This window comes from Triturus cristatus, chromosome 6, assembly GCF_964204655.1.
Source record: "Triturus cristatus chromosome 6, aTriCri1.1, whole genome shotgun sequence".
NCBI classification, from domain to species: domain Eukaryota; kingdom Metazoa; phylum Chordata; class Amphibia; order Caudata; family Salamandridae; genus Triturus; species Triturus cristatus.
Window position 1 is genome coordinate 207,294,056 of NC_140589.1, and position 24,007 is coordinate 207,318,062.

General features: G+C 42.3%; 1 protein-coding gene across 4 annotated transcripts in view; it reads left to right on the plus strand.

Moving 5' to 3' along the window:
- RUNX2 (RUNX family transcription factor 2) overlaps positions 1-24,007 on the plus strand; it is a 305,508-nt gene that overhangs the window by 246,238 nt on the left and 35,263 nt on the right. For 2 of the 4 annotated variants that reach the window (XM_085610525.1, XM_085610526.1), the window contains one exon: positions 20,215-20,388. The exons of the other annotated variants lie outside the window; for them this stretch is intronic. In XM_085610525.1, coding sequence (XP_085466651.1) covers positions 20,215-20,388 — 174 coding nt within the window. The remainder of the gene's footprint in view (positions 1-20,214; positions 20,389-24,007) is intronic. 4 annotated transcript variants of the gene reach the window in all.

Sequence of the window (24,007 nt, forward strand, 5' to 3'; positions counted from 1 at the left end):
GAGCCCCAGCGCATAACTGAGGCATTAGTGACACATTACAAGAAGGTATATACCCCAACGGCCACAACCACGATAGTAGAGAATATGGAATTTCTCAAAGACATAAACATGCCTACACTGACCCCTGCTGCGGCTGAGGCCCTGGAAAAAGACCTGGCGCCGGAAGAACTATCGCTGGCAATAGGCGCACTGCACACAGGGAAGGCCTTGGGGCCAAATGGAATTCCAGTAGAGTTCTATAAGAAAGCAGCACCTCAAATCGTACCACACTCATTGAATATGTACACAGAAAGTTTAGAGAAGTGTGTCCTGCCCAGAGATCAGCGCCTGGCTACCATAGTGGCAATCCACAAACCTGGCAAACCACCGCATGACTGTCTGTCATATAGGCCGATTTCCTTAATCAATGTTGAAGCGAAAATACTGGCAAAGACACTGGCCATGAGACTACAGCAGCATTTAACCACAGTGCTCCACCCGGATCAGTCAATATTTATGCCAAACCGGAATGCCCTGAATCTGCGGCGGCTGCATAGTGTTATGACACGCCGCTCTACTATAGAGGAGGGTGCGGTTATTTTGTCGCTTGATGCGCGAATGGCATTCGACCTAGTCGAATGGCCCTTCTTATTTGCGGTCCTCAAACATCTAGGATTCGGTCCCAAGTTCTGCGCATGGGTCCAGTTACTCTATACACAGCCATTGGCGCAGGTTGTAGTAAATGGCCATATATCGTCTGACTTCCCGTTGGGAAGGGAGACGCAGCAAGGCTGCCCTTTGTCACCGCTCCTCTTTGCGCTAGTATTGGAGCTTTTGGCCGCCTGGATACGTCAAGACCCGGTTATCAGATGTTTAAAATGGGCCATGGGATGGGAGGACTGCATCTCGCTATATGCGGATGATATACTTTTATACCTGGCATCCCCGGCGCGTTAGATTAATTGCCTGCTGGACATCTGTACATCATATGGGCGGGTCTCCGGATATACCATAAACTGGATAAAGTTCCTCCTTTATGTGCTCCACGGCTCCCCACCACGGCTTCCACGGGGATGCGAAATACAGATAGCAGATAATGGCTTTAAATATCTAGGGATATACATAACACACGATTAAACACAATTCATTGCTGAAAACCTCACACAGCCCCTGATGTGCTTTCGTTGTGACGTCCAGCATTGGCGTACACTACCACTAACACTTCTGGGGAGAGCAGCCCTCTTTAAAATGATGGCACTCCCCAGGTTCCTATACGGACTGCAGAATACCCCATTCCCAGTCACCCGGGCATATTTTGCAGCGATAAATGCAGAAGTAACCAGTCTGCTATGGGACGGGAAAACACCACGTATAGCAATACATAAACTGACAAGAAGTTGGTATGACGGTGGCATCACCCTCCCCAACATCAAAGTATACTATTGGACCTCACAGCTCGTGGTCATAAACCAATGGCTTCACGTTCCCCAAGACGACCCAAGATATCGCATGGATAGACATCTAGAGCCAGCAGGGGTTATGGCTGCATTATACAATAAGGTCAGGAGAGAGAACCGCACAGGCCCAACAGCACACACTATTCAAATCTGGTTTGAGGCACAACGAGCACTGGGATGGGAGGGAGTGATCACACAGGCCATGTCACTGTGGGACACGAAAAGATTAGCTACTCTGCGCAACACCAAAGATTTTCGACAGTGGGACCTGATAGGAATATCAAGGGTGGGAGATCTGTGGAAGAAAGGAGAAATGGTCACATTTGCCCACCTGCAGGTCACATATGGACTAGCAAAAACGGAAATGTTTCGTTATATGCAAATTAGGCACGCACTCACGGCACTGATTCCACCGGGGACACAGCTTGCAGAATATTCCCCGCTGGAAGATAGGCTCCTCACAGTTCACCTCAATAAAAAAGCTTTCTCCCACACCTATCGGAAAATAATAAATAACCAGCCAGACCCCACTGAAGCCCTCAAAACCAAATGGGAATCAGAAGTAGGTGAGTTAGATGACACAGAATGGCATGAAGTGCTTGCGTCCCCTAAGGAGGTGGCGATATTGTCTAAACTTAAATTGGTACAACTAAAAATCCTACATCGCACTTACTACACACGGACGCTCCTACACAAAATTAATCGGACGGATGCACCGCTCTGCCTTCGACAATGTGGCGCAAAGGGCACACTCATCCATACCCTCTGGCTCTGTCCAGAGATTGCACGTTACTGGAGGGCGGTTATGAGCACACTTTTGCAAGTCACGACGGTTAGGCTTCTCCCAGAACCAAAAAGATGTCTCCTCAATGTATGAGGGCCCACAGATCTCAACCATACAGAGCAAGACTGGGTGACACTAGGCATAATGCTGGCGAAGCCTAATATAGCAAGACACTGGGGATCCCGACAAACTCCTACCCTTCATCAATGGTGTAAAAACATTGACAACGCAATGACAGTGGAGAAATCAGTCTATGTTCACAGAGGATGCCCCAAAAAATGGACACGGATATGGGGAGGGTGGAATACATACTGTGGAAATATATGTGACCCCTCACCGGAGGATTCATTGTCAGAAAACAGTGAATAACTGGCCCAGAACAAAACGAGGTTGTGTGATATTATATATTTAGATTGCCCACAAGCTGATGCCAGCATCGAACACCCCATGTTGGAGTCCGCAAGTAGCCCATTGTATAACGTATTTAATCACTATATATGTATCATAAAATTGAATCTCACTGTAACCAATGCTTATATTATTCAAAATGTCAATAAAAATGTTTTATAAAAAAAAACCTGCATCACCCATGGCCCATTTGTAACTGGTAGAGAGAACTTTATGTATCTGCGTGTCCTAAACCACGTCCCAAGTTCCGGCAGTGCATCCGACCAGCTTCCCTAAGGTAAACATTTTTAGGATGTTCATGCCTTCGTATATAAAATATGAAAAATTGAATTTCGAAAAGTGCTATAGCTTTCCAACGTTAACCTTTCCGCCTAGAGGCCAAACTGTGAGCTTCTTCTGTCCTTTTTGGTGGGCGGACGGCAGGATCTCTTACAGGATCCCAGGGATCCAGCGGTCAGAGCAGGGCTTCATGAACACCATAAACCATCTGTTTCTTAAGATCAGCTCGAAGAGGACTAAGCCTCGGATGCCACAGCTTGGCCCTCCCAGCCCCCCTCCTGTGGCGTGTTCCCATGTCATTACTTATGTGGAGTTGATATGGCATGTAATAAACTCGTAACTAAAGGTGGATGTATCCTCTATGAGCACAGAATATTGTCCATGATTTAGTCGTAGTTTATTTAAATAGACTACACGAAAATGCTGGTTTCTAGATTTATTTACACAGTTATTTAGGGAGTATGTGTAGCATGTACAAGACCCAAGGAGGGACAGCGTTTACATAGAAAACATTGCATTGCAATCACAAAGGGCAAAACAAAAACAATAATGCATTACGAGTGCTCATGGCGAGTGAGAACATAATAACAGGAAGTACATACAGCTCAAAGAAAGAAAGAATGACCAGCTGAAGTCGAGAAGATAGGATAAGGTGGGAAATATACAAAGATGCAAAGCTAACAGCAGCAACTCTCATGAGGAGGGATAAGGAGAGGATATACAAACATTTACAAGGAGTCTTAGCTAAATACAATACATGGATCTGGGCAGGCTGTGGAAAGGCCCATGGTTTGTTCATAACACATTCTTGAAGTGGAGGGATACATAGTGGGCGCTATTGTACCCACCGTCAAAAACCTGATGTATAAATCACTGTTTTATGCACACAACTGTTCGTCTAGTCCCATTATAAAATAGGTTAACCTTTCCGATGGGTTTCATTTTGTTCTTCATTTCAGTTTAGAGGAGCCAGGTTACTGCTGTGTGGAGCGAAAGATTGGTTTGATATTTGTTGGACTAAGGCTGTATGTGCATTGGGGGGGCTGGAGAGGGGAGAATAGATGTTTTCTGTGTGATAATTATCGAAGTACATTTGTCATCCACATAAAAAGATCGAGGCATATCAACACCTTCCACAGAAGATGACAATGTGAAGGCGTGTGCGATTCCCCACAGCTTTTCGGCATGTCTATAGAAGGCCAAAACCACACACATCCACCCCCACTTCTCCACTCTGCTGAGAAAGCATGGCTCTCAGAAGAACTTTCCATGCTACTGTGAACATATTTCTACAAAGCTTCTACTTTTGTTGGGCCCCAGATACTCTTCTCTCAGAGCAGTGGACCTTCTTCGCTATTATATGGGCAATTACAGTGCTGCTTTTGGCCCACCGAGTTGTTCAGTTCTAGCAAATATAGCATACTATTGTGCTGAGATAGTTTGTTGCTTTACGAATAGCATTCGCTATTAGTTTAATATACATTACTACGAGAGGACATAGTATGCCAGCTACTTCAAAGTGCACTAGTGTTTTAAAGCTCAAGATGCAGAGTGCAACAATATAATAAAATCAAGTAGGTCCTACTTGAGGTGAAAAATTACCCCTCCTCCCCCCACAATACTTCCCCTCAAAATATATCTACAACATCAGCTTCAGCGGAGGAAAGGCTTAGGAGCCAAGACACTAGAAAGACTTTGTACTGTTTGTCAATGTATTTCCCTTCAGTGCTAGTTTTTGATGTCATTGCAGCCTTTAGCCACTAGGTGTGCCAAAATGCAATCTTTTCGGAGAATATTACAACTAACAGCTTTGTGGCGCTGCCTTCCTTTGCAGTAGGTGAAGCCAAGCTTGCATCACACTACGATCTGGCATGATGGAGTTGACAGGAGCATCTCAATCAGCTGATCATTTTGTTCTATGCACCACCTTCAACGTCTCAAACTCTATGAGTGTTGACGCCTTTTAGGACCAAATAAAAATAGTATGTCAAGATGGTGGCTTACTAGGCCCCTGGCTTCTACTAGCTGACTTTGTAGAATGTGTCCCTCAGCATCCCCTGAGGTCACCTTCACATAACCCGCTAAGAGAGCTATGAACCAGTAAGTTTAGAGATGATGGCTAAATGGGTAGCCGTTACAAATCTATACATGGGCTGTGCTGGAGAACACATTGGGGACTCCACAGTGCTAATCAATAAGATGCACAAAATAGACTCAAGCCTGTTAAATAGTCATTGTGGCTAGGAGACTGAAGGAAGGAGGGCAGTGATGAAGGAGGAAAGATGCTGAGGAGGCGGAAATGGCAGCCAGGAGAAATGGGGCGAGCAGATAAGAACTATAACCAGGTAGTCACCGACAAGAGTATAAGCTGGACATAAGTCAATGGCAAAGCCAAAGAATGGAAAGTAGGTAAATATTTATACATTATGCCTGTGACAGAGCACACTGGCCCATTCTTAAAAATTATTTCCTGAGAAAATAATTTTTGAGAATGGGCCACTGTGCTCTGTCACAGGCATAATGTATAAGGACAAGGTGTATACATATTTACCTACTTTCCATTGTTTGTACTGAGTGGATGCTATGTGTCACCTCATGTGTCAATGCCCATTTTGATTATCTAGGTTGGTTATGTGTAATGAAAACTGAAAATAAGGGATCTGTGCATTGCACATAATGTTAAAAATCAAGTAGACCCCGCACTTCTGCAGCCAAATGAGTAGAACATTTCATGCGCTGTTCTTTGATATCAGACTCACAGCCACCTAGAACTCATAAGTTACAAATGTGGCCTAAAAGGATAGTCTTTAAGGACCTGCGTATTACACATTGTCCTAAAAACCAGCCAGGCCTCTGGTTTCTAAAAGCCAACGTTGTAGAATACATCCATCTGCCACCTTTAAGGTCAGCCTAACATGGCCTCATAACCCAAATAGCTCTAGAGCTGGAGGTGAATCTTTCTCTTAGATGGTTCCAAAGCCGTGGCCCTATGCAGTGGTGTATGAAAGACCCACTGCTGGATCTTTAATAGACTCCCAGGATTGAATTATTCCCTGTTGTTAGTCCGGGAATCCTCCGTTCTCATTGTTAAAGTAGCAGTGTATACATACATGCGACAACATTGAAAACAGCCATGGGATATTTGTAGTGTGTCCACCTCATTATGCGACATGAACTAACATGCCAATGAGATGGTGAGGCATAGAGCTTACACCTAGAGGCTCCAACAGCAGATTTTCTTTCCTTACGTCTGTGTGAAGGAATCCTGAGTTGCATTGCTCCAGAATTAATTTTTTCCCAACCATTTTATAGTTGTAACTGACTCCAGACTACATCTACAGGTAATCTGTATACCACATCAGTACTCTTTACTGTGTGTCTGGCATCAGACACATTTTACCAAGGCTGAAAAATCCTACGAGAAGTCTCTTTCTCGAACTCTTCAAGAAAAACGTACTTGTGGGATAAGCGTACATTGTGCATTTCTTGCCTCCTCCTAGCCATGAATCAAAGACGTAAGATCTTGTAAGACAATTGGCCCTTGCACTTGTTTGAGGAACAAGAACAATTTTCCAGTCCTGCTTGCATTAAAAAACACAAGGAACAAGGAGTCGGAACTGTTGGCGATTAAAGAGATGTCTTCCGTCCTGACATCTTCTGTGGCTAAGTGACAAACGTATAAAGTAGCCTTACATTGCACAACCGCCGTGGAATCAACTCCCAGTTGCTACCACTAGGTCCATCAGTATTAGCACTGCAAACTCCTCCCTCAATGATGTGGAATCAAAGTGCCATCTCATACACTATCAGTTGTTGCACAACTGGTTGTTCTAAGCCAACTTCTGAATTGGTTGCTGGAGAAAGAATTGTCATTTCTGCAGATGGTCATCACACCATTGGTTGTCAAAACAACAGATCAGAACACGGTCCTTCATCAGTTGTACTCCTAACCTCAACTCTGGCAGACTGACCATTGCCGGTGGCGCTGCCTGTTCAACCTCTGCTGTCTGCTATACTGCGTGATCTATGTGATCACACAACTTTTAGACTCAGGGCAATCGGTACATATGATTTGGGAATGTGAGCAGGTTTGTGCATCATCAAAATCACATGCTCTAGCCCTGTGTATAAACACAACATTTATTGTGGACAGGCAAGATACCACGTATCTGAGCACAGACAGGCCATTCTTGAGAAGTTAATGACTTCTTCTGTGACCAAAAAGAGTTTTCAATCAGCAGTTTCTTCTTGAATGAGGTATTTGGGCTTAGGGATGGCTTCAATGTGCCTACTTGAAACAGTGGCAGCTTACAACCTCAACATCAATTTTTGCAACGTAGAAAATATTCTCGGGCCTGGATTTTCATCATGCATGGTTCTCACATTTACATCACCTGCCTGTAGCTTCTACTTGACTACCCTGATTTGCAAGTGTGATATGACTGCTTCTCTCCTACTTCCAGCCAACTTCTTGTGTTCGTTCACGATTTGTGCAAGCGCAAACTAGGCATGTGTTCAGTAAAATTGTGCAAGAACAGCTTATACTTGCGCATCATTGTGAACCTTCTGCATGCGCACTGCTGTAAACTGCACTTTTCGATCAGTCTAATCTCTTTGGCGTCAACAAAATCACTTTCAAAACTAAAAATGTTGTTTAAGCACAGATCCAAAGGTGTAACCAAATAAATAGGGTCTGAAGGGATCAAGAAATTAGGATAACAAAACCTCATGAGTTTATGTGTATCAGCCGATCCAGATAAAATACTCATAAAGCTAAAAGGGAAATGGGTATTCTGATGGAGAATAGAAATGCAAAGGACTGACTGAGAGCAAGTTTGGTATCTATACTCAAACATATGAAACGTGGAATGTAGAAAGTATAAATGTATATATTTCTTTAGTACAGTGTCGAAATGTTGTCAGGGTTTCTTTAGAGCACCCGGGTAACCTCCGGAAATAGCTGCTTGCTTTGTTATTCTGGAGCACACAAAACAGTCTGCAGCACATGGGATCTGTGATGACTTATGGGGCTGGGTGGATGGGACCTAGGTGCATTGCTAGAACAGAAAGTAGGGGAAATTGTAGCTTAGCATCTTGAAGTTCCATCAAGTCATCCACATATTATAATTTTTCCCTTTTTAGTGAAACTGTGCTGGGTCATGGAGATGGTGTACAGGCGAGCTATCTCCGCTTTACCAGAGCTCCTAAGACTGGTCCACATGATAGACTGTAAACTTATTGGTCAACATTTAGCTTAGACTGGTGGGTTGAATCAAGCTGAATGTACATTCTAAGAGCCATTGATTTGAAAAAATATAATTTATCCAGACATAGGCATCTGGAGCTTTTTGGAAAATGTCTTGATGGCACAATATGGCAGAAGAGAGCAAAGATTACAGAAGAACTACAAAGAAATCTAGAGAAACTAGACTAGAGCCAGAACAACATCATCACAAATATGAGTTCAGATAGTTGTAACTCTGAGGTACTAAGAAGAATCCTCGTATTTTAATCCATATAAGACAGTATATAGTGTTCGGTTTTAATAACTGCTGTTTAAAAAAAGGTCATTCATTGGGTAGTATGAGAAAATTAACTAAAACTAATTGAGTCGTTGATGGTTTACCTTGAAGAATGAGTTAAATTGCTTCATATGTTTATTCTGAGAAAGATGGATGATATTAGAAGTTACAGTTCTGCGGAATAATGATCAAAAAGTGTGTGTTTTATTTAACAGAAATGAAATAAGAAGTATTTGTTGGAGTTTAAAAATTCAGTTCAGATCATTTAAAAAGTATCCAACTGTAAAAGCATGAAGCTTGCAAAATTATCCCATCTGGGAGGTTTTGGGCTCTAATCACATATGTCTGTAAACAAAATCTTAACACTTTAAAGTCTCCACTCACATAGCAACCATATGGGGCAACCGTATCGTGAGCTGAAAGTGATCTATGGTTAATTATAGGGCTCTTTGATTTATTTGAGATTTTAATACTGACTAGTCCCCAGTGGTCCTCTGAGCACTCATCGGTGAGGTTTAATGTAGAGAAAATCCATACAGCTTTGTTTTGTGAAGAGATAAAGCAGCAAGAGAGGAGATTCTGACCATACTATGGTGGAAGGCAAATCGCTTTATTTATTTAGCACACATCATCTTGTTCCTTGATTTCAGTTAGGTGACCAAAAAGGTGAAAAGGACTGGAGCCAGTTAGGAAATCCTCTGCACTTATACTGGAAGTTTGAACCTGGACATGTTGAGGGTTTTCCGAAAGCGAAATCGGTATCTTTTCTAGGATTCTGCAACAGTCTCGCATCTGTTGGAATATTAGTAAAAAGATCTTCTGCACAAATCTTTGGAGAATGAAGTGGAAGAAAAAGGGTGACAAGAAGATGTTGACTGTTTCTGGCTAAGGAGTTACTGTTTATTGTCCTTTTTGTTGTTGTGTGTACTGCAGTTGTTTTGACAATGTCATGTTCAAGGTTTCCTTTGTAAGTGATCTGTTTATATTCAATAGTTAATCAAAGGTTGATCAAGAGTATGACATGTTTTGAAACAGTGTCATACGCCGATGACACGCAATTACTAATCATCCTCGGTCCTGATTCCACCGATACAGATTCAAACAATGCATGACAACCGTAAACGCCTGGATGACAAATAACCACCTATTACTCAACGCGAGTAAAAACAGAAATCATGCTCTTTGGTGCTGCACAGAAACTATGGACCTCTGACTGGTGGCTGTCCTCTTTGGGACCCTGCCCCCCACCCAAGACAGCTGCCCGCAATCTTGGAGTGATAATAGATAATAAACTCTCCATGGCGGACCACGTTAACTCCGTGGTTCGCACCAGCTAGGGTCTAATGCGCAATCTTAGGAAAATCTTCAAATGGATTCCCCTTCCCTCTCGCATGCCCCTCGTACAGGGACTAATCGTTAGTCGCTTGGACTATGGAAATGCGCTACTTGTATCCATAAATGATAAGCATCTGACAAAGCTTCAGGTTGTACAGAATACGGCGGCAAGGCTGGTCTTAAACCTCCCCCCGCTCTCCATCGGCACCCAGCCTAAAGACCCTCCACTGGCTCCCTATCAGAAAGAGGATCAATTTCAAACTCTGCTGTTTGGTACACAAACATTAAATAATAAAGGACCACAATATCTAGCAAAGAAACTCATAAAACGCCAGCCAGTTAGAACTCTTCGTTTCACCAGTAAACAATTTCTAACTGTACCCAAGGTCCGCACGGTAAGAAACGGTTGCAGATCCTTTTCAAGAATTGCTCCTGAAATATGGGACGCATTGCCTCTACATCTTCACTTGGAAACCGATCACCAAAAATGCCGCAAAGCCCTCAAAACCTGGCTATTTATCTCTTTGCCCCACCTCTTCTGGTTCTCTGAATATCAGCTAGCGCTATGAGGCCTATGATATATGCGCCTTTACAAATACCAAATACATACATTCATACATACATACATGTCTCCTGAGGATTTCGGGTGGAATAACATTTTGAAGTGCTGTGGTCTGGATCATTGTGTCAAGGGGGGGGGATGATAGGTCGGGCGAAGAATAGCAATTTTCAAATGCCCACACCTGGACTTGAGGACAACCATGGTGAAGGCAGGATGCTGGTTTCTGGTCCAGGGATGACATGGCTTGGCAGTTCGGGCTGGACTGTTCCCATGAGGCACAGGGTCAAGATATAGCTTTGTCTGAACTGGGGTGGTGCAGTGAGCTAAAGAATGATGATGGATTCAACCCAGATCTGTGAATGGGGGTGAGTGTCTGAAAAGTTTCAGCACTCCGTCTATCGTCTCCTTGTGTTGGCATATATTTATTGTCTTGTAAGGGGAATTATCAATTCATAGAGCACTCCATGATTAGAATGTGAATGTACTCCATATAAAATTTAATAAGATTTATTCTTAAAAAACAATTTATAGCACTGCTTCTAATGGTAAAGAGCTGACGAATCATGCAGCAATGATGGAAGTCGGGGGCATACATTTAGGATGCATTACTTGATCATACATTATTGTTCTCCGAGATCTGTGGTTGACAGGACAGTAGCTGCATTGGTCTGTGGGAGTTAGCAGGCAATATCTGTGATAGGTGTATGTATGTCCAGTGATGGCATTAACCCAGTATGTGAGACCTTGGAAATCCCTTGATGGCTGGCTGTTCGATCTCCAGCTGCATTACTCCAGAGAGATAAGAGAGGGTGAGATCAGAGACGAAAAAGACAGAAGTGGCTGAATGGCCAGGACAATCCTGGGATCTAAGCTGAAATGAACTGTGTGGCCTGCCCAAACAGTAGCCCTAATGTTTGGCTATATTCAAGCTGTGGTGGTTGGAGGGGTGCCAGAGGCCATGCAGCAGCTGGGAAGCCTTGTAACTCTGCTTGAATATTAAACAGTTAAGCACAAATGTATGTTTTTATGTTCACAGAGAATCCTGGTAACCCAAATAGGGCACTGCTACAGTAGGTGGATTCTTGATTTGAGGCACAGAGGCTGGTGTGAGGTGTCTACGTATATATATCGCACTGGGATGGTCACGTCAGTTTTCTTAGAAAGCATTTTTAGGTTTTGCCTAGCGTTGCAGCGCGAATGCGCTGCCATCGCTTTGCGAAGCATGCAGTATAGACTGTAGTGTGAAAGCTTCGTGGAAGCTCCACCCACTCTGCCCATTGGCTTTTGTCTTAAATGCTGCCTTTCGATTGGTTTGAGGGTTGTTAGTCCCTCCTCATTCATCATTTGTATCCTTCCACGGCTATTGGCCCCTTTACTCCTAACACTATTTTCTTTTAGGTCTCGCATAGCATTGCAGCGCAAACGCGGTGCCATCACTTTGCGAGGCATGCAGTATATACTGTAGTGTGGAAGCTCCGCCCACTCTCTGCCCATTGGCTTTTGTCTTAAATGCTGCCTTCCGGTTGGTTTGAGGCTTGTTAGTCCCTTCTCATTCATCATTTGTATCCTTCCATGGCTATTGGCCCTTTTACTCCTAACACTATTTTCTTCCCTGTCTCCCCACCCCACGGCCCCCTTCCTCAGTAGGTGACTTCTCACCCTCCCCTGCCCCCCCCCCCTCCCGTTTGTGTTTTCTTGTCTGCCGGCACTTCTGTTTTCATCTTTATTATTGCCACCTTGAAATATGCGAGTTCAAGATGCGTGCTGTACAAAAACTTCTTGTGTTTAATGAACTAGATTTTAATGTTACTCTAAATATAATAAGACTCTAGGCAACATTCGGGGTATGCATGGCAACTGATGCCTCTTAGTTCACAAATGGCATTGTTGTCGGGCGGGAGGAGCGGCAGTGTTTTAATTCAAGCTTAAAGCGAGCACTTTTAATAACTTCCTCTCAATTCAGTGCTATAATCTTGTGTACTGAGGTGACGCGCTAAAGAAATGAACTTTTTTTAATTCTGAAGAGACATTATCGCACATTTACATCATGTTTACTGTATGATTAACATGCCGATCATTTTCACGGCTCGCCCACTGGCTCGTATACGCTTGGCTCGTCTCCGGCTGGCTCTACCTGCTAATTAATATATTGGCTCGCGCACTTCTAACAAAGAGTGATTAATGGATACATGACAGTGAGCCCGGTAGATGGTAGAGATATAGACTGGTGCAGACAAACAGACAAAGTTAGTCTCCATTGCCTCCCGTCAGAATCATCACTTTCAATTACCTGGAAATCTGCCAGCAACTCCTGCATGCCCCAACCTCATCCCCCTCACCTATTCTTAGCAGAAGCGGCAGATTTTGAGCTGTGCCCTGCTGGTGCAGAGGAGCACAGCAGAGTCTGTAGAAGCACTGGGATCCCTAGCCTCTCTGGGTGGCACCTAAGCCTTCTGGGTGCCTTCACACTCAGGATAAATAAAATAAATTTTGTTCCGTGCTTTAGTCGCCCCTCTGTGAGCACTGTCTGGTAGATAGAGCTCTGTGTAAATAAACACATTCAGAGAGGTGGTTGTGTACAAACAAACAACAGCCACAATTCCGTACATTTTGAACGTGTAGTTAAATACCTGCTCATCGAGTACCTCATTGGCTGATCATTCCATGGCTCCACCAAAATTACATTTGGACACATTTGCTCACCTGTAAAACACTCCGATATTTGGGTAATTTAACAAATCGGAGCTTTGGGGTAAGGTAACCTACTTTGGATGCTGTGTAAAAGAGTAAATACAAAAATTAATGCAATGAAACTAAGCAACCAGTACTGTCTAAAACACTAACTAAACAAAATTCCAGAATGCGTGTCAGTTTTCACAATGTCGATTTTCTCATAGATGCGAGTAAAGTACTCTTAATAAAATCTGCACACTTTTAACTAATAGCACCGGGCGACCTTTGACAACTAGGCAATGAATACTTTTTCATGTACCCCCGAAGCCTCCCTGTCCCCCGCCCCCTTGGCAAACTTCATTGCCTCCCAGTGTTTGGGGGATAACCAAGACGCAGGAGAGTGAGTAAAATACTCTAGAAAATGAAAGAGAAACCGGGATTCGGTCCCATGCTCCAATCCCGATTGCATTGGTTAGTCTGTAAGCACTACTTTTAATAATGAGTTTCGCATTAGTAAAGCACCACGGTGTGCATGTGTGGCGACACTTCACCCATGAGGTACGTGCCAAGCAATTGTTGACACAATCCCCACTTTGCGTCTTTTTCAATATATTTATTACCAAGTGCAGGACCTTTCCAAGGGATTTTGCACACTACATACATTCACTCCAAAAATAAAACGTGTAAGAAAAAAACATTGCCATTTACAGCGTCAATAGCTCTAACTCACAAATACGAGACCTATTTGCATTGCAAATGCTTGTTTGTTTAGCTCGTACCTTTGATGTAATATGTGAGGTCATAAGCAGTGCATGATGGGGCCACACGTTATAGTTAATTCACTAAGCCATAACCGGCGTATTTACATTAGATCATGTCTCGTTCCAACACATAACTATAACGTCACGTTAACCATTGTTTTTATGATACCGTGATCATCCCTGAGGCACCTTGTGAAGAGACGGGTGGGTCTGCAGGTATTTAAGGAATATTGTAAGTGGGGGACCAGACAAAGCTAAGCTGTTAGTGAGTTTAAGATAAGTGGTGTGCTGCGTGAGAAGGAGTACACAAGAGTCTGTCGTCTTTTGCAGCTATGTTTTTACGGCGAAATTATTGCCTTTTGTGCAACTCAAACGACCCACCTAAGATTATAAGCGTGTTAACTAGTTTTCGTGGTGTGCTGTGGTAAACAGCTCTGTTTGCTATGTAAACATTTTTTTGAAGACACCTTGAGCTTCAACGTTTGGCCGGTGTAGGGAGATCTTGTTTCGCATTTGTTCTTTTTTTTTTTTATTAGAATATTTTGATTAATTTACGCAACAGATAACTTTCAGAAGGTGCTAGAACAGACGTTCACTATCAGAGTGAATTCCCTCTCAGATACGTTTCCTGATTGGCTGTTACAGTGGCGGGTCAACAACGTCCCAGAAATGTGTCGTTTTAAGTTGGACTCACCATCTTTCTGCCAGACACATTCTATGACACAGTCGCAGCCCATTCTGTAGCAATACCTGAAGCTACATCAAATATTTGGCTCCTAATTAGAAGGGAGTGGAATGCATTAGGAGATCTTTAGCATGTCGGCCTGAGTAAACTTCAGGAGTTTTGGAATTAAGGGTAGGGTTTTCACTCGGCTTTCGGTTCTGCTGATGGAATTTGCAGAAGGTAAGAGCACAAGGATTAATACAATAGACTCTGTTTATTTTATTTGGGTGGATGAAGCAATTACCTGTCTATCAAAACTGCAGTGGCTTGTGCAATTGCATCTGTTATGGGTTTGTTCCTAGATAATTGGGCCTGCCGAGAACAGGGTGCTGAGAGACGGGATAATCCTCCATGTCTGCTAGAAGATGTTGTTTCTATTGCAGTTTACACTCTCACAGTTCGTTTTCTGCTTAATCTTCCTTGGTTTGTTGTTCATTGTTGGTCTTGTTTTGCCATTTTATTGCCGTGATTGGCGTCTGCCGTATTTCTGTGTGTATCTGCGCACTGCCTGCTGAAGGCAATCTTCGCACACGGGTATGTAGTATTACATTGTGGGCAGGCTACGTATGTGAAAATGTTAAACAGTGCACACGCTGTGTTTCTTGACTGCCGTTCCTAGACTTCAGTGTTTAGGACAAACTGAAACACGTTTTATTAACGTCTGTCACTTGGAGAGCTCTTGGACTATGCCAGTAAGTATCTTAAATCTGCTTTAATGGCCCTGTTTACGTCTTCTTTGCCTCAGTCATTTTAACTAACCAGGTTTTGCAAGCTTTAAGAAGATGCGCCGACGCTGCCAGCTGGACTCGGGCCATCGTAAGAGCGTTTCCCCACTCTCTTCTTATCTGATTTAATATAGAGGCCTTCCGTTCGGGAGGAAAAAGGCTAGGAAAGCAATACGCTTACTATTCTTACCTTCTCTTGAAATTATTTTAGGGGTGAATAAAGTTAGGAGAGTTGCAGTTTTTTATGCAGTTTTGTGGCAAAGGTAGGTTTTCAGTTGATTCCATATCACCGGGCACTACTTTCCTACTTCTGGGCATGTCTGTGGATAAAAACTACAACTCCCAGAAAGCTCTGCTTCGTAAATAAAACAGTACCAGCCTGACCATAACGGCAGTGGGATCTCCGGTGTGGGTACACCGAAAAAGAGGCAGGGGGTACCTAGAGAAGGCCCAGTAATCCATACTGCAACATGTGCCAGGCAGAGATGGCATTGAAGGAGTAAAATTATGCCAAAAGGGCACAAATAGAAATGAGTGGCATGAGCAGTTTTCATGCACCCTTTTTGAAAGGCAAGGATATTGTCTATTGCTGTCTAAATAAAGCACCCAAGGCTAGTAACCTGAGCAGAAACTGCACAACCTTTAAAAGGCCACCTAGAATCCACCTACTCCTGATAGGCCAAAGAAAGCAACAATTATGGCATGGGTCATGCCTCAAGCCCCTTTCAAACATCCGATTGGTCGAGGAGGTGGATGAGCACTTGCCAGACGAGCGCTAGTTGGGTTGTGGCTCACTGGCACTCTGCAAATGCAAGGGTGAGAGATGAAGCACTTAGTAGGTTGCCGCTCTGACAGCACACAACTGAATGGGCCTGCCGTGGGTTGCCATTCGGTTCTCACCCCTGCATGTGAGGCCATCACTTTTCTAACAATCCAGGCCCTTGATCGTTCTAGTTTACATAAGGCATCCTCCTGATCTACAATTTCCTTTCGGGCAACATTCCACTTTCCTTATGTGAATGACACTTCAGAGTAAAATAGAGACAATGTGGTGAAAAGAGACAACCTTCTTCCACTGTTTTGGCTAGGACAGCAGCATGGCACTGGTTTGACAGTTCTTATTTTCTTCAGTCTTTGCCCAACTGTTCGTTGACCTGTATATTAACTTTCCTTCTGATCCTCTCTGTCTGGTCACTTCCAACTGCCCTCCTACCCAACCCATTAACTAAGCAGGAGGCCTTTGATCTAAAACAGTAGTAATCAATAGGTGGCATTTCCTGTCCTGGAATTTACTAATACAATGTTCCTGAATGCTGGCCCCAGCCAGCAGAGTGTGTTGATTGAGTCTACTGGATAATGCAGCTCAAGTCTGCCCTGGGATAGCCGAGCCTTTGCCTTCCTTGTTTAATTAAGACATCTAGACATGGGGTGTGCAGGCACATTTTAGAGAAAAAAATCAAACAAACTACCCCTTACTGCTTTAGGGCAGGGCTCAAGTCTGCGAAAATAGTAGCAGCTGAAAATCATATTTAAAAATAGCATTGCTGATACCATACAGTTTTAAAGCTAGGCCATATTATTGAATGCATTGTATGACTATATATCGTATTGGTGCTCCTGCGGCTCAAAGTTCGCTGGGGAGCAAAGGAGCATTGTACATAGCCATCAGGGAGAGACAGACATATGCCAGGAAAGAGACGATACACAGTGATCTACAGCACTAGATTTAGCAAGGAGATGATGGGCTGGAGGAGCTGTGAGGGTCTTATCAATGACTAGTGAGGGGCTTCTCAAAGACGTAGGTCGATAGCTCTTTTCAGAACTGCAGGATTCAAGATGCAAGCTGATGTGCCGGAGCTCGTATTCCAGACCCTAGGAGCCTACAGTGAGAAGGCTTGTCGCTTGGTTTGTTCTTTTTTGTTTTTATATTTTCCAGTCTCATGATGTTTTTCCTCCTTGTGTGTGACATTGGCCACTTGAAGGGGTCAGATTTTGGCGAGGTATGGCCATGCAATGTTTCTCAAATCATCCATTTACCATTCATTGAAAAAGTGGTATCTTCACATCTCCAATAATTTTACAAGCATTGGCAATACCAATAAGTCTGGCTTAAGAAGAAAATTGCACTGTAATGTGAAGCAAGTATATAGCATGGGGATAGATATGTATTTGTGTGGAAGCAAAGAACTGTAGAATAATATTGGTATAGGTTAAAAGGTCAGGCGACAGTTCAAGCCAGACAAAAAAATCCATGTAGAATAATGACTGCCCTCCTCCCATCTGTGCTGCTGCCAGAGAAAAACGACATTAAATATCTAGTTATCTAAAACACTTTAATAGCACTCCAGAATCATATGTGCGCCCCTGAAAGGTTGGATTAACAAAATGATCACAGGAAGCACTTTTTTGGGTGGAAGTACACAACTTCTGCTCAATCAAAACATGTACTCCTGGCTCCCAAAATGTAGGCGGAACCAAAGCCTTTCACTAGTGATGCTCACCTAATTGTATGGCGACAGCTGCGCTGTTAAGCCAGACCATAATAAGAAGCAGCACAAAGTGACATCAGAACGGATATTGTTATTATGCACATTAGTTCACCAGAAAATACACATTTCTTTAATGAAATAGGATTTGTAACACACTAAAAGTAGACTGTAATGAGAGCCCATGAGAGTTTAAGTGAGCCAGGGAATTGGCTGGTTATTCTTTCAGTATTAATAAGTGTTTTTGCTGTATTTCCCTTTTTAGGTCTAGGTTTTGACAGCAATGCTGTCAGACAGATCTACTGCTTACATTATACACAGAGTGTGCTTTGAGTCTGCTCCTTTCAACCACTAGCTTTCTTTGACTAGCCTCTTTCAGTCACTGGCTTCAGACTTGGTCAATCAGGTCATGTTGTATTTCATCTCTTGCCTAATGCTATCGGCTGTTTGGGTGCATCGTTCCACATCCGCTCGAGTGCTTGCATGGAACTGCATGAGGGACTACAACTGTATCCCTTCCTGTCTGCTTATGCTGGCTCCACCCCATGGGTCTTGTTCTAATGTGCTAAGAATGCATGGGTGGTAAATTAATCCAGACATATTTGATTTCCCAATGCATGTTAATATCATGCTTGTTCTTTCCATAACACTAATGCCTCTCTTAATAAAGCAGTTTATATACTCCTCCTCTATCACCCACCTATAGACTAAGTTGTGCTCTCCCTTGGCCAGCCATATCTTAGCAGAGCTCGGAAGACCTCTTTGCTGTGCGCAAGGAGATACAGTGATCAGGGACTTGCTCTTTTCACGTGGCACTGATGTGGACTACCGTGCCCGTAGCAGTGTTTTTGACACAGGCATTATCTCATGTAGTCTTTTGGCTGTAAGTAACACTCGCAAAATAAACGCCAACTATCCCAAAAAACATATAATTTGCTAATAATTTCCATTTTCTCAACATATCATCCGTGATTGTATTGGGTGGTAAAGCTGTCACTCCATAATCTGGAACTTGATCTCTTCTTACCTTGTGGTACGTATAAAATATGTGGTCGCTGGCAATAATTAGAGATAAGCGATCATGTCTATGAAGAGTGACCACAAGTCCCAGTGTGCCATGGACAGACACGTCTGCTCTTGTTTTCTTCTGGGTAGCAGTTTGAGACTGTAGACTTGTTTATTCAGTAGAAAGCCACAGGACCACACGCACACACACCTCGGAGGTTTGGGTTGGAGGAAAAAGGACAGAAGTAGGCCGTTATGTCTCCAGTGACCCAGGGCTCTATGGGCACTCTGTTTAGTGCGGTCTGTAATTTAAAAGTGAATGAATGTGATAGAGGGCCATGATAAATACACAAATGTGCTATTTTTCAAATGTTTGGAACAAGTAAATAGACTGGACGTTTCAGATGCTTTGAAGGGAGCAGTGCCACATAGAGCTGATTCCTGCTTTATTGGTGGTCATGTATTAGGATGGATGAAGTTCATCAGAGGCATTGAAGTCAGTGGATTTCCACAGTTATCCTTTCTCCGTTTGTGGTGAGACTTGGGTTTCATCTTCTACACAATAGACCAGACTTCTAAAACTGTTCTATGCATATTTGTGTCTACTCTTCATTTACTGCCAAATTCCTAGTATTAAGTCACCTCTTAGCATGGAAGAAGCTTTTGTGAATCGGTAGCAATTCGTTTTTTTGTATCATTTTAGCCCGACCAATAATTGCAGAGTGACACCAAAAGATCTGACCTTCACTTGAGTCATTTCCCGCTTGTCCTGCATGTAGGATACAGCGAAATTATGCAGAGTTTGGTTGGTTATTGTTTGCCAAATGTATAATATTTACAATTAACTGTAGGCCTTTCAGGAAAAATGTCGATCATATATAGCTTGGGGTGTATAATAAAGTTATTTACAATTGCACAACTGACCAATGATGAGGAGATTGGGTTATAGTCGAGGTTTGGTCAACTTGTCAACAGTAAACTCAAACTATATGCTTATTCTCCCTTACCACCAATCATACCGCTGGTCATTTCCCTTAATAGAGCAGCTTGGCCAAGGAATGCTATAACCACAACACCCACACTTTCTGCTTGTCAAGGCAAGTGACCCAACGTAAGCAAGTCCATGCTTCTTTAGTCACACATTTCCTGTACTAGCTCAACTGCTACTGCTCTCCCTAGACCCCTCCTTGTCTGCCTTGAAAGAGAACCCTGATTTAACCCTAGACCGATCATAAGCCTGTAGTCATGCGCTGTGAAGTGCCTTTGCTCTTTATATATATATATTTACATACACACAAAATAGCTATTGAGTGTTACGCATACACTATAAGTGTTGTACAATTGCACTCCCATATTCTGTTGGTGCTGTCCCAAAATTAATCACAGATGTTTACTTCTAATTAAAACCTCTTTACTTCCCTTGATCAGATAGAAGCCCTTAGATCTATTCATTTGTTTGACATATTGTTAATTAACAATGATAATAATTGTATTTTATGATTTGCTATTTTCAGGGCACAGACAGAAGCTTGATGACTCTAAACCTAGTTTGTTCTCTGAACGCCTCAGTGATTTAGGGCGCATTCCTCATCCCAGTATGAGAGTGGGTGTCCCTACCCAGAGTCCACGGCCTTCCCTGAACTCTGCACCAAGTCCTTTTAATCCACAAGGACAGAGTCAGATTGCAGGTAAGGGACAACACCATATCTTTGGCTTGTAAAGGCAATGCTAGTTAGGGAAAATAATGACTTTTTTCTGAAACATGTAAAGCTTTGTTTTTAGTTAATAATGCGAAATAGGGATTTTGTTCTAGTTTGCAAACTAGTAATTTAAATTATACAATGAAAAGCCTCTTAGGGAAAGAGTATTTCTTACTTGTTGATAATCGTAGCAAACAGTCACCGACAGGGAGATAGTTAATAAGTTGTAAAATCTAGAACTGAGTTCAGCATGCTACAGTTAGCACCTAATGTCAGTGTGAGATAAATTATGTGAATATACCTAATAATAAAAAGAGATATATAATCTTTGAGTTCAAAACATATGTTTCATCACTGTGTAGGGCATATCCCGTCAGCTCTAAAGTCCCATAATCCCACCCCAGTTATGTCACAGTACCTCTTAATCATTCCTTAAAGGATAATTTCATCTTAATTGCAATAATGTATGCCCTATATTTTAAAATGTTCTTTGAAACTACTTTAGTGTAGATGCTGCTAAGCTATGGCATTTCGTGTATGACGTCTCATGACTCCCAAAGCAGTACTATGGCCTCAGGGATGGAGATGGAGAAATGGCTTGATCCCTTACCGCCCTTAAAAAAGTCACTACTTCTTGAGAGGGATGATTCTTGTCACTACTGATCCAAAGTCTCACTCTTTTCAGTTGAGTAAGGGCCTGATTATGAGTTTGGCGGAAGGGTTACTAAATCACAAACGTGGCGTATTACAAGTTCCATTATATACAGTGGAACATTATGGAACTCGTAATACGGCGGACGGGATATCCTTCATGTTTGTGATGGAGTAACCCATCCGCCAAACTCGTAATCAGGCCCTAAGTGGCTCAAATAACTCAAGCTACAATACTTAAATTCAAGAGGCTTTGGTAGAGAAATGGCCTTCAACCTGCTTTTCACAGGTGAGATGCTATCCTCTTTAATAGATTATTGAAGAAGAGGAATAAGGAGGGGAAAGAGTGTCCTTAAGGGGGCGAGAGACAAGAACACGTGTTGAGAACTAAGATAGCTTCAATACCAGATTTCCGTACATATTTCAAAAAATAGAATGGTGATGTTTTTTCAGATAGAAAACAAACAAAAGTTCACTTTTTCTAGTGTTACATTAATTTCACAAGCTAATGTATACAACAGTACTATGTATAGACATTAAGGCCCTGGTTTCTTGTTTGTCGGAATCTGGGTGCTTTTTATTGCACCAGGTAAATATTGATACGCTGGCATATGCTATTTATCTAGTGCCATAAACAGCACCTATTAGGAGTTTCTGGGAATAACATGTACATTTTGGTTGTTACCACACCAAAATCAGCATGGTACAGTAAATAGCGTACACTTTTCTCCTATTAAATTCTAACAAAGGGTGCAATATTTAACACACCTGGTAATTTGCAGATGCAGTAAATACTACTCAACTCGTAATTTCAAACCCCTGCACAAAGAGGGGCTTACGCAGGGAAGGCAAACACTGTCTCACTAGTAATCAGGGCCTTAGAGTGTGCCAGATACCACAAGTGATATCAACCTCTCCCGCTGAGCATGTCAATCCCCTTGGGTCACCTCACAAGTAAAGTTGTTAGAGGGATTGTCTTGAAACTGCATGGCAGTTGCTAATAATAGGTGAAGGTCACTATGACTAGATTTGATTTTAAGGAGATGACTCATACTGCTTGTGCATTGTAATGTAATGAGAAGTAAAAATACTGTCACTACACTAAAGATCTGCAGTCATGAATAAAGCATGACATAGGTTAATAGAGGTAATCGTGTGCTTGGATAAGATAAACAGAATGACTGTACTACTGCCTCTTATTCAATATAGAGATGTACTATTATCTCTTTTTCAATATAAAGACATCTTAAGAGATTCACTTTTTAAATACTTTTTTTGCTGTGTGTTGATACATACCATACTCTTTTCTGCCAGGTTAGTACTATACTATATCTACTCCTTACAGTTGTAATAGGGCCTGTGTTACCTCAGTGCCAAGGCCTCCAGTAAGATCCCTGTAAACTTCAGTGATCAGCTATTAGAACATATGACTGAACCGATTGTACTACTGACTATGGACACCAATAATATTGTGGTACAAGAATATCGAGGGACACAATATTGTAAGTGTATAACGGGAAGTATAGATTTACTTTTCCTAACAACACATCTACATACATTGAAGATATATGCACTACTTAGGTACATATATATAGAGTTAATTATAGAAAATCTAGACCTACTTACCTGACGATATTTGTTTTCGATAGTTTGTCCTTGATATTCTGTCCCACCGATATTGTGGGTTCAATATTCAGGATGCACACCACTAAACCATATTAGCTATCACATCGACCTGCTCCATGTCTATGTCCCCTGTTCAGTGAGAAACACTGAGACAAGAGGAAAAATAAAAACATACACAATGATATAGAAAGAAAATAAGAAAGGAAAAACGTCTATTTTCCAGCGGTGTCAATATTATACACCTGTGAGATGTTATGGTCTGTAAGAATTAGATTCTCAAATCCGAGGCCCTATCACATAACTAGTGCGTGCCTGTATTGTTTGTGCTTGCCTGACGTGAGGTTAATATATGAGATTGCAACATATCACAAAATAATGGAGTACGGATGTGATTTAGCACATTACACAAAAATACCGGCTGCATTCAAGTTGCACCAAACACCGGCCAGATACTAATGACCTGACCACCAAAGAGAGACTCTGAATAATTGGAGATTCAGGGATACTCCATGATGACATATTGGATATTGATATGGTGGTTTGACTGACTTAGCCCAAACCCCTGCCTCAATTCTAGAATAAGAAATGTCCTAGGAAGTTGTTTTAGACAGAATAACAAAGGACAAGGGACTTGAATGTGCACGTTAATGAGGTAAAGCCATCAGTTCACATACCCTGCTATCAGTGCCCTCCAAGAAATCCCATCTGAAATCTACTGGTTCTCGTGTGATCCTTTACCAATGCTTTGGAACCTCACTTTCTAATCTCCTCAAAGCTGAAATGCTACCTGATAAAGGGACATTAAGGATGTTCTGCCCTCTCCCTTGTCTGATCTTTGAGGAGAGTTGAGTTATTTTGGGAATGGCTGATTTGTAGCATTGGCTAATGTGGGCTCTGTAATCAGCTTCATTGCACGATTAATAATAAATATTGAGACATTGATGTCAACAGAGGTCACTTTTCCATCCCATGTATCCACTGACATACCTTACCAATACCACATATCATACGTTAATATAATTCTGGTCTCTTTGAAAATGGAATATACTATGTCTGGTCGTTGCGAATGATATCCTACAACAGCATCATGACGGAGGCTAGAGGCATCAATTTTAGTGCGTATCATTCTTGAAAAATCGTGGAACTTTGACAGTTTAAGTGGTGATTATTTTTAAAAATTTGGCATTTTAGTTTTAGATTTTAACAATGTCAGATATGAAGCAGCAACTAATGCTGTAAAGCTATGTCATATGAAAGTATTATTTTTGCAGTGAATTTATATTTCCAATTGCAAGCATTCAGATTCAGCTTTACAGAGGGGACTTGGATT